At 43.0% G+C, this 12269-nt stretch overlaps 1 protein-coding gene across 2 annotated transcripts in view; it reads right to left on the bottom strand.

The window, feature by feature from the left end:
* Positions 1-3632: 3632 nt before the first annotated feature.
* The window catches only part of sim (single-minded), a 434059-nt gene continuing 425422 nt past the window's right edge, over positions 3633-12269 (bottom strand). For both annotated transcript variants that reach the window (XM_067144541.2, XM_067144542.2), the window contains exons 10-11: positions 10525-10924; positions 3633-5159 (exon numbers count right to left, since the gene is read on the bottom strand). In XM_067144541.2, coding sequence (XP_067000642.1) covers positions 4926-5159; positions 10525-10924 — 634 coding nt within the window. In that variant the 3' untranslated portion in view covers positions 3633-4925. The remainder of the gene's footprint in view (positions 5160-10524; positions 10925-12269) is intronic.

The raw sequence follows: 12269 nt of genomic DNA, 5'->3' as shown, positions 1-12269 counted from the left end.
ATCTCTTCCCTGGAATACTGACAGGAATAGTTGATTGAAGAATAAATGTATTGTAATTATAGAAATGTTGTCTAAGACTACGAGATTATACACTCATGTTCATAAAAAAACAGAACACCTTGGAAGACTAGAGAAAGGAAGTTCATATTCACAGGACATGTTCATTAGTATGTTCTGCAGAAACGATTACCATTTCAGTCACCTAGTTTCAGCATGTATCCTGTTGCCTAGTAGGCACTGTGTCCTCCATGGGCATTGATAACGTTCCATGCATGATGGCATCGACGAGTATAAGGCGCGAATGGCGTCCTGGGGTATAGCCGTCCATGCTACATTCACCTGCTTCCACAGTTCATCTTTTGTGGTTGACATTGGGTCACAGCGCCAAACCCGTCGTTTCACTATATCCCACGCATTTTCAATTAGCGACAAGTCCGGTGATCGAGTGGGCCAGGGCAACAGTTTGGCATCCTGTGACAACAAGAAGGCACGTGTTCATGCATCAACATGTGGTCGCGCATTGTCCTGCTGGGGTGTCGTGAAGAAAGAGTATGGCTACGGGTCGCAGGATATCATTCACGTAGGTCAAACTGGTCACAGTGCCCTGGACACGCACTAACTGTGATTTGTGGTTGTACCCAAGAGCATCCCACACCATAAGGCCTTGAGATGGCGCAGAATGTCTTGTGCGAATACAGTCAATGTGATGCCTCTCACCCTGTCTGCGGTGAACCAAAATGCGGCAATCATTTTCAAACAAACAGAACCTGGATTCGTCCGAAAACACTATCTGCTGTCATTTCTGTCCCCAGTGACGTCATTCCATACACCACTGTAGTCTAGCATATTTATGCACATTATTCGAAGGTAGATGGAGAAGTGGACGACGCGCCGGTAACACAGACCGTAAGAAATGGCGATGTATTGTCACTCCTGATAGTGTACGATGAGTTACATTGTTCCAATCTTGCGCCAGAGCCGAGGAAGACGCAGATCTGTCCTGCAATGCCATTCGGATGAGGTGTCAATCTTCTCAGGGGGTGGTCTGGGTGGTGCGACCAGAGCCATCTCGTCGTGTTCTAGGCCTTCTGTGAACCATTCTGAACACACCTGTTGCACTGCCGACACACTTCGACCCACACAAGCAGCAATTTCCCGTATGGATGCATCGCGTTCTCTCATGCCAATAATACGCGCACTTTCAAACTCACTCATTTGACGGCACGGTTCTCACATACGTCTGCGAAGCATCCTGCACGTCTGCTCAAGTCACATTGGTACATTACCTTTGGTTTATAGCGACAACGAGAGCCACAGGCATATTTTACCAGTCGGAGGTGGTGCACCGAGATATCGATGTGGACCTTGAACCTGAAGGCCGACATGGTTCAAATGCTAATAATTTCTCCCGAACATACTAATGCACATGTCTTGTAAATATGATCTTCCTATCTCTAGTCTTTCAAGGTGTTCGGGTGTTTATGAACATGAGTGTAATTTTAATGTGTGGTTAGCGCTGCATGCGTGTTGGGTGTGTGTGATCCAAGATGTAAGGTTAGGCTAGTAAAAAATATTAGGGTTGAAGAACCTGAAGTTGCAAACAAAGGGAAAAATGGATCACTGATATGTTTTATAATGAAGACCTTTTTGACATCATGGTTTACCTCTTTTGAAGTAAAATCTTTACCAATTCTGAGTTATGGTCGCTCGGTTCTGTGTTGACAGTCACTTGGAAGTTTAAAATTATTATTGATAATCGAACTTACTTTATAAATTGCAATAATCTGCAAAGGTTTTCACTTTTCAGTAAGTTGTTTACCATTGATGTTTAGGTGATTGTCTCCTGTTCCCAAGCTGCAAGACCACGTCAGTAAGTTTACTAACATATCAAAGATCTCTTTCTGGGTAAATTCTGACGAGAATTATTATTATTATTATTATTATTACTATTACTAGTTTTTCATCTCATTTAGTAATCTTTACGGTTTTCATAGAGGCAGAAGTGTTGGAATTTTGTCACGCAGGCGTGCCGGTGAATCTACCGACATGAAGCTGACGTATTTTAGCACCTTCGAATACAACCGGACTGATGCGGAATTGACCTCATCAACTCTGGGCTCAGTAAGCCAACGCTCTACCGCCTGAGCTACTCATCCCGGTATTGTTATTGTTATTATTATTATTATTATTATTATTATTATTATTATTATTATTATTATTTTTTTTTTTAATGTACATTTCAACTCTATTTACTGAAGTTTCGTGATTCACGTTCAGTCAATTATGTTTATGATTAAAGCCCGGATTTTTATGCAGTAACAGGTTAGACTACAAACTAATTTGGTTAGTAGAAGTGTCGGCCACCCGCTCTTCCATAATGCAGTAAGAATAACATCAATTACAGGGGTTTTGATGGGCCGTACCCCAGATGTTTATGCAAACCCCATAGCATAGACGTTGTGATGGTAGACTATACTTACTATTCGCTTCAGTAACTTTTCATTCTAACCTATTAATGCATGAAATTCCGGGCTCTATTTATGATAGGACTATAAATCGTATGAGAATATAAATAAACTAATGTTAACCAATTCAGCAATAGCTACAAAGTGAAATCCATGTTTGAAATGTTACCATGTAAGTATTATGCGTCTGGCACCTTGTGTGCCGAGGTTGCAGTAATGAATCCCGGCACAGACAGTTAACTGTGAAAGGCCAGCGAAACGACACTAGCAACTCCCACGAAGAACTATAAAGATGGAAGCTCATGTAGCCAGGTTGTGATTAACATTTCTAGCCTGTATCCATGCCCTCAGAGCTCACATTATTACCGATGGTGTTATTTTATACTGCTCGTGAAATTGGCGTATTAACTTCACAGGCCTCTCCCACAACGAAGCACGGCAACTTGCACAATCCTCAGTGCCATACTGAACTGTGTTATCAAATGGTAGCGGTCAGAACAGAGCACTGCACTCCGCACTGAACTTGGCACCAAGCTTCGCACCAACGACTGCATTGCACCTGCAACATGATTTTCCATTTGATTAGCCTATCGCCTAGCACCTCATTCGGTTGATAGCTCAGTGACAGTCTCGTCCAAGGGTTGAGTAACAAGGAATAAAGATTCATTAATTATCTTCTTCTAAGATATAATCGAATTTAGAAGCTGTCATTCCCAAGTCACTAAAAAGGTCTGTCTGGATGTCATCTTAAATCGTTATAGGCCTACACATCGTCGTTGAAGAAACAAAACTTCGTATGTCATAATACTCTTTTTATCCATTATTTCCCTTAAGACTGGTTACGCCTCCCAGCCGCATATGGATATGCAGTCCATCAGAACAATTTTCATTGTGTTCATTTTCCTATGCTTATATGTAAAGTGAAATAAACCTTACCCTAGCTCACTGTAGAAATGCATATTTGCATGTACGCTGTTTTGATGGACTGCATATCCATATGCGGCTGGGAGGCGTAACCAGTCTTCAGGGAAATAATGGATAGGATGAGCATTGTGTTATACGGAGTGTTGTTTCTTTACCGATGATATAAAATTCTCCTGATGGCTGTCTTTTTTGATTCAATGGATGAGTTACAAATTAATTCTTTATATGAACAAAAAACCACGTAATTAACCTTATTGTAAAATTTCGTCAGACGATGATGAGGTGCGTATCTTGTCCTCCGAAGCTAAACCAGGACAACACATTTGTGCTCACAAGGGAAGTGCTGACACCTACATTGAAACTTTGGTTACATAACCGGCCACACAGCCTATGTCCAGTGTAAGGCCCCGTAATGAACCCCTTGCACTGGGCATGTAAGCAATAGAAAGTGATGCTGGTTCCTAAAAAATGATATTGTACAGCCCTCTCTGTGTGTAAACCAGTAGTTCCATGCTTTTAAATAACGGAGCGGGAGGGGGCACCTTTGGTCTACTGATACTGGTGCGCGATGTGGTATTAAATGTAGAGTATAATTAATTAATGAGTCGTTTATTTAATTAAAGGTGGTTGATTATAAGGAGATAAATGTCTAAACGAAAATTAGTGATGTAAAATTGAAGACAGAGTTTACTTGATATATTAGAAAAGAAAAAAAGCGATGGGAGAGGTTATAATTATAAAAAAGAATTGTATTAATTTAATAACAATAAAAAGTTGAAGGTAATTTGGGCAACAACACTCTCTGAGGACAGTTCACGCAAGGTAGACTATTTATGATAAACACAGCTTGAATAGAGTTAGCGGTATGTGGTGGATCTGGGTGGATCACACATCCAGGTACTGACCACGCCTAATGTTGCTTGAAGAAATAGCAACGGGCATTACCGCTGGCTTTCGCAAACTTACTGAGTCAGTAACTTTTTAGGACCAGAGTTAGTGATTTTAAATATTTTTTTCTGAATTATTAATCAACGTTAGAAAATTGGAATAGGCGCAGAGTTGTGTTGCAGCATCTCTCGAAGTCTCCGCCTTCGATTATTCCCTTAATTCCAGTGCTGCGAGTGGAGATTAAGGAGGAGTAAGTGGATAAGCCGTGTTACCGTATGGCCTTGTAGGATTCCAGCTTCAGTTTGTGGGCCTTACAGTGAAAAACAGGTAGGTATTTTTTCATGTGGTCTTCTAGTATCACATCGGTTATGTCACTCACCAAAGTTTCAAGGTAGATTTTATCATGATGGCAGGTCATTGCTTCATAGTGGCCACGTTGCTGCGAAGGGCTACGTGCTTGAGTCGATGGTATGATAAAGGCTGTGCTTAGAGCGGAGCTTCGTTGTGAACAAGGCCTTACTCATCTGTAGCGTTGACAGAAAAACATCTCCCGATTTCTCGTTCACTGACACACGGAGCAGTGTGAAGAGTTTAACCAACTGAGTCGTGGGCTTCGTGGAGCCTCCTCCGACCCGATCACTGCCCTAGTCAGTGGACGTACTCGTTAGCCAGCTGGTACTGCTGAGTGTCCACGATGACGCTCGTGTATCCGGGCTGGGGCAGTCCCGCTGCCGACGTCTTGCTGAAATCCTGGTGGAAGGCCGCCGCGGCGGGGGGCTGTGTGTGGTGCACGTTGTTATTGAAGCTGCACGCCAGACCAAACTGCTGTTGGGACGGTGGTGGAGGAGGAGCTTCTTGGCAGAACGCGAGCGGTCCCAGAGTCTACAAACAAGAAATGTTCGCACATTAACCGTTTCCACCACAAATTATCTGGAGTGACTTTTTTGACATGTAAACTTTAGGGAAACATTATTTTTAATTATATCAGACATGTATGCTAATTTAATAACTGGCTTGATAGAAGACAGTTCGGGTTTAGGAAGAGTTATTCCATTGAAATTCAACTTGTAGGATTCCAGCACGATATAGCAAATATCTTAGATTCAGGAGGTCAAATAAACTGTACCACGATAGACCTATCTGAGGCATTTGATAGGGTAGATCACGGGAGACTAGTGGCAAAATGAGTGCAATTGAGTTGGACAAAAGAGTGACTGAATGGGTGGCTCTATTTCTAGAAAACAGAAAGAGAATTAGAGTATGATTCCCATGTATCGGACCCTCACGAGGATTGCTTTGTTCGAGAACTGTAAAAAATCCAAAGAAAATCAGCTCGATTTGTTCTGGATCATTTCGGACAAAAGATTAGTGTTACGAAAATGTTGCATAGTTTTGGCTGGAAAGGCTTGAGGGAAAAGGAGACGAGCTGTTAGACTAAGTGGTATATTCTGAGCCATCAGTGGAGAGGTGGCATGGAATGACATTAGTCTATATATATATATATAAAACAAGAGTTTTGTCTGTACGTTGCTCTGAATTTGAAAAGAATGGTATTTCTGTATCGGCCATGTCCATAGTAACAAGAAAATGTATTTTTTACTTTTCCGTAATTTCTGTCTGTCTGTATGTACGTATGTAGCCTATGTACACGCATCACGAGAAAACGGCTGAAGAGAATTTAATGAAAATCGGTATGTAAAGTCGGGGGATGGGCCGCTACAAGTTAGGCTATAAATCATTTTATTCACGCTGAGTCAAATGGTAGTTTAGGGGAAGGCCTTAAATTTAATTATCGAATATTTATATTATTAGCGGTCCTATCGATAAATACTATATAACTAAAGTTATATAGAATTAAATTACCAATCAATTATGTCTCATACATTTTACCGTACCGGCTCTGATATTAATGAATTTGTATTTTTTCTGCTAAGTCCATATCAACCCCGAGCCACGAGAAAATGGGTTAACAGAATTTAATGAAAACCGCTATATAGAGTCGGGGAATAAGAAAATACACTCTAGGCTATAAATAATTTTATTCGCCCAAGATGAAATGGTAGTTTAGGGGAAGGTGCCTAAAATTTAATTTTTAAATACCGGTACCTATGTTATTGATACCGAACTCGATAGCTGCAGTCGCTTAAGTGCGGTCAGAATCCAGTATTCGGGAGATAGTAGGTTCGAACCCCACTGTCGGCAGCCCTGAAAATGGTTTTCCGTGGTTTCCCATTTTCACACCAGGCTGTGCCTTAATTAAGGCCACGGCCGCTTCCATCCCACTCCTAGACCTTTCCTGTCCCGTCGTCGCCATAAGACCTATCTGTGTCGGTGCGACGTAAAACAACTAGCAAAAAAAGAAAATGTTATTGGTGCTATCGAAAAGTACTACATAAACAAAAGTTATAGACAATACAATTTCCGATCATTTATGTTTCATTCAGTTTTACTGTGCCGACTATGATAAGAGTGGTATTTCAGAAGGCCTACAATATCGAAGGCGCATAACACTGATCAACAATAACTTTACATTGACCATTGTTTGTTGTGATGTTCTTCGTTTCTTATGGTGCCGCTCAACTCCGATAGATGGGGTTACTACGGCGTACCGAGTATAACAGCCTGACTGCACATTGGCGGGAAATAGCTGGGGAGTTGGAAAACTTTCTTCTTTAGCATTCCATTCCTCTGGTTCATACATTTTCTGATACTGCAGGTACGTAACACACTGGTTCATCATAATATTCCAGCTATTCGATCCCTACTCTGACGCGCTGTTTTGAATGAGCTGTATGCACACTTACGGCAGAGGCTCACTTAGTAGTAGTAGTAGTAGTAGTAGTAGTAGTAGTAGTAGTTGTAGTGCCTGGTCTAGAATTACAATTTAAGCCTATTTCGAATTATAGCTCCACTTTTATTAAATTCTACATTCATTTATTTCCAAATTAGCAGTGAAGAGGGGACTTCTCCTCTGGCTTGGAGGAAAAAATTGCCTCCAAGTTAGATAGATTTTTCCGTTGCCAGTGCAGTGAACTGAGATTTTCCGACTCACCGGGTACTCCTAGGAAACAGATTAGTAAAAAGGCATAGTTTTTGCCCTGGGTCGCTCCACTATTTGCCCCCTCCCCCTTCAGCAAAAAGACGAAGAGTGTTCACGGATCACAGCTATCTGCGGCTTGGTCATTCCAGCTCTGGAATTGAAGCATAGTATTGTCCGTTAAATGTGAGAAAGTGTGTGGTCTTTCATTTGATGGAGTATTTCATATGAAAGCATTGCTTTTAATCACGTCATTCCTACTGACGTCGTTGCAATGACCTATGTTCATTTCAGTTGGGAAAACCACTAACACAGCCTTTCTGATGATGTAAAAAAGGCAGCTGGAGAGTGTCTGCCTGCCATTATAATGAAAACTCCCCAACCTGGCAGTGACTGATAGTAGGCAAGCGGGCCTATCATTACAATGAAAATTCCCTAACACAGTCTTCATATGTGAAAAGACGTTTGATGACTTCCCGTCGCGTTTCTAGGGTAACGTTAAGAGCTATGAAATTTAATACAATCTTGCTCACAACGTGTACACTACCTAACCTAGAATTCTGAATACAATATAGAATTCCGTAGCGAAGCACGGGTACATCAGCTAGTAGACGAATAAGTTTGAGTGGTGTTTTTAAAAGACAGTAGGAAAGATCACAGTATGAAGATAAAGTTGGAATTAAAGAGGACAAATTGGCGGCAAATATTCGTTTATAGGAAGAGGAGTTCGGGACTGGAATTATTTAGCAAGGGAGAATATTCAATACATTTCCAGACTCTTGGCAATTATTTAAGAAAAGACAGATAGGGAATCTGCCACCTGAGCGACTGCCCTAAATGCAGATCAGTGGTGATTGATTGGCTGAGTGATGAAAAGAGAGAATAATTGTCCATGAATTGAAATCTGTGTCTTGAAAATGAATCCATGGTTATTTTGACTTGCTTACAGTGATTCCATATAGCACCATTGAATAGCTGAGTGATCAGAAACAATTCTGCGTGGCCTTCATCAAAATCATCTTCCTAAGCATGAAACTACTAACAGTACTTTTAGCTTCTTTACATGGCACCATATGTCATCACCACGTATACAAATGATGTTAAAAATGGTGTCAAATGTCCTTATCGGAATAGGCCCATAGAATGATCATAATAGCTTAAGCTACAACCCCGGCATTTGCCTGGATGGAAATGGTAGACCAATGAAAACCATCCTCGGGGCTGCTAATTTCAGACTGCCAGCCATAAGATATAGCCTGCATGATTGCTAGGTAGCATTGTCTGGCCATCCATTCATACGTCACATTGTAGCCTACACGGTTGCTAGGTTACACTTCCATCACACATTTTATTGTGCTGTGTGGTAGTTGCTTTACTTCGCATCGACACAGATAGGTCTCATGGCCACGATGGGATAGGAAAGGGCTAGGAATGGGAAGGTAGCGGCTGTGGCCTTAATTTTATTTCGCCTGGTGTGAAAATGGGAAAACACGGAAAACCATCTTCAGGGCTGCCGATCATGGGGTTCAAATCCACTATCTCCCGGATGCAAGCTCATAGCAGCTGTCTGGTACGAGAGGCAACAGACTCGGTCAAAAAGGCCAAGCAGTACAGCTGAGAATGTCATCACGCTGATCACGTGGCACTCTACTGTCTCCTTATCATCTTACTGGGCAGCAGTCGTGTGGCAGGCCAAGGCTCTAACGGGCTGCTTACTACTGATTTCTTTAATAATAATAATAATAATAATAATAATAATAATAAATGTTCAGCTCTTAGCCTGAGTGGTCAGCATGGTCACCTTCGGTTCATACGAACTCGGCTTCGATTCTTGGGCTGGCTGGGAATTTTCACCAAGTGTGGTCCATTCCTGTAACTCGGGGACTGGGCGATTGTAGTCGCCTTAATATTCACACCATGCAACACTACAAACCACTCAGAAATACGCAATAGTGAATACATCCTTCCAAACAGGGCTGGCGTCAGGAAGGGTGTCCGGACGAAAAATGAGGCTTAATCCACTTTTGCACTGACCTAATACAACTGGCATAAATAAATAAATAAATAAATAAATAAATAAATAAATAAATAAATAAATAAATAAATAAATAAATAAATAAATAAATAAATAAATAAAATGACCTCAGCTAACGTGACACAGACATTTCCATTTGACGCCATTTTGGCTGCCTGCATATCAATTTTGACTCTCTACTGCATGGCAGAGAAGTCGAAGATCTGTGAGTGGTCTATGGTCGAATTTTAATTAATTTTGTCAAACACCAAATGTGTGCCTCCGTGGCTCAGTGCGGCCTCTCACCGCTTGGTTCCGAGGTTCGAATCCCGTTCATTCCATGTGAGATTTGTGCTGGACAAAACGGATTCGGGACAAGTTTTCTCCGGGTACTCTGGTTTTCCCTGTTATCTTTCATTCCAGCAACACTCTCCAGTATCATTTCACTTTATCTGCCATTAATCATTAATCATTGCCCGAGAGTGGTGCGACAGGCTTCGGCAGCACACATAATTCCTATTTCCATTCCTGACCTGGCTGAAACTAGAAACAGGCTGTGGATTTTCATTTTAGAACACCATTAATGTTTCACCAGAGATCGGATACATGCCGACATCGTACGATACGGAGTGTCGAAGAGACTTATTTTTCAACCTTCAAGAATGCGGCTACCTCTGCCTGGTTTGAACCCGTGACTTTCGGATTCAGAGACTGACACTCTACCACGTATACACTGAGGGAGCTGTTTTTAACATTAATCGAAAGGGAAAGAGTTCGAACTACTATATTCAACTGTTGAAGAGTGGGAAGGACCATCGAAAATTGCGATCCTAAGGCCTAGTTAGCTATGGAGTCGGGAGAGGGCAAGAGTAAGTTAGACTAAGGAAGATCTGATAGTAGACCCCGGATTTTTAAGCAGCAATAGGTTAGAATGCAAACTAATTTGGTTGTTAGGATGCGTAGTCTCGGCCGCTCTTCCGTAATGTAGTGAGAGTAACATACATTCCAGGGGTTCTGATCTACCGAACCCCTAAGGTCTATGCAATGCTCATAACATAACTGTTGTGCAGATTAGCCTATACATGTTACCCGCTTCAGTAAGTTTGCATTTTAACCTAATACTGCATAACAATCCGAGCTCTACTGGTGGGGAAACTGGCGCAAGTAAGTGAATGTGATGCCAATATGCCGCTTACCTGGTGATGGTCGCTCTCCGAACTGCTACAGCTGCTGGAGGAGGAACTGAATGGTCGTTGCGACGTGCCCAAAGAGTCCGGGTACGAGTAGAAGAGGTCCTGGTAGTACCCGGTCGCTTCGTCAGCGTAACCCTGTAGGAAGTGTGTGGTGGAGTAGTCGCCGTAGTTGTTCAGTCCGCCACTCGAATCGCTGTACTCGTCCTCAGGAACGGGCGGCTGTGGGTGCGCTACCTGTGGTTGGGGTCGGAACTTGGGCTGCCGAGTGCTGGGCGCTATAGATGGCGACACTCGTGTCTTGGAAGGTGGCGCCGCGTGAGGTTCAGAGCCTAACGCCACCACCGGCTCCTCACGACCGCATACTTGGTCTAGGTTCAGCACGAGTTCCTTGGCCTCCAGGTCACTGGCGACAAAACAAACAAAATGGAATGTCCCAAATAAATAGCATATTCATATTACCAAATAACTATAGTTAAAAAGTAGCGTTTCTAAACATTAAACTGTTCTAATTAACTGAGTTGTCTTCTGATTGCCTCATCGACGTCGGTAGAAGCAGATTGGGTCTCGGCCCATAAGTGGCCACGGCTGCTCCGTGGTCCAACAGCTCTGCACTCTGACCGGCCAGCCGAGCAGACGAGGGGAGGCCACGGCTCTACCGTGGCTCTACGCCTCTGCATTCGGGAGACGGGACAGGACTGGATCTCACGGCTGGCCCCAACCGTCGATTGTCCTGAGAATGGTTTTCCGTGGTTTTTAATTCTCCTGCACTAAGGCGAATGCCGGGACAGTTCCTAGTATAGGCCACGGCCGCCAACCCCCTCACCTTTTCCGTGCATCTCGTTTACCGTAACAAATCTTCCGGCCTGAGAGACGGTGTCACCGTCTAAGAGGCCCGCCTCCCTCCTCAGGGGAGGAATGAAAACACTTTTCGTAGTACTAGCCTCAAAGATTCTTCGGTTGTGAGTTCTGCCGGCACATTGCATGAACGGAAACCTCAAAAATTGAATTCGTTACTTAACTGGGGTCCACCTCTGTGGTATAGCGGTTAGTGTGATTAGCTGTCACCCCTGAGGTCCGGATTCGATTCCCACCTGTGCCACGAAATTTGAAAAGTGATACGAGGACTGGAACGAAGTCCTCTCAGCCTCGGGAGGTCAACTGAGTAGAGGGGGTTCGATTCCTACCTCAGCCAACCTCAAACTGGATTTCCGCGGTTTCCCACTTCTCCTCCAGCCAAATGCCGGGATGGTACCTAACTTAAGGCCACGACCGCTTCCTTCCCTCTTCCTTGCCTGTCCCTTCCAATATTCCCATCCCTCCACAAGGCCCTTGTTCATCATAGCAGGTGAGGCCACCTTCCCTCTTCCCCGGTTGTATCCCCCGACTCAAAGTCTCACTGCACTTGAGGCAGTAGATGTGGGACGCCTCGCTGAGTCCGAGGGAAAAACCGTCCCTGGAGAGCAAACGGATTAAGAAAGAAAGAATAATAATACTGTGCATCTTATTTAAAGTTCCTTTTTTGTTATTGTTGTTGTTGTTGTATAACATGTATACACATATTTCCGTTTTTCTTATCAGACAAGTAATAATCATTTTACTATCCTGAAAGGCCTTAAGAGTTACATCTCAATTGGTTCCCGAATTACTGGACACTAAGTGCGACTACTAACATTGTGTAACATAGAATATCTAATTTCACTTCTGTGGGAGTGGGGGGGGGGGGGTATTCGTCCAGTGGCTTAGCTGCG

Source organism: Anabrus simplex, chromosome 3, assembly GCF_040414725.1.
Source record: "Anabrus simplex isolate iqAnaSimp1 chromosome 3, ASM4041472v1, whole genome shotgun sequence".
Classification (NCBI taxonomy): domain Eukaryota; kingdom Metazoa; phylum Arthropoda; class Insecta; order Orthoptera; family Tettigoniidae; genus Anabrus; species Anabrus simplex.
Note: the sequence above shows the minus strand (reverse complement) of the source record. Positions and strands in the feature narration are given on the sequence as shown.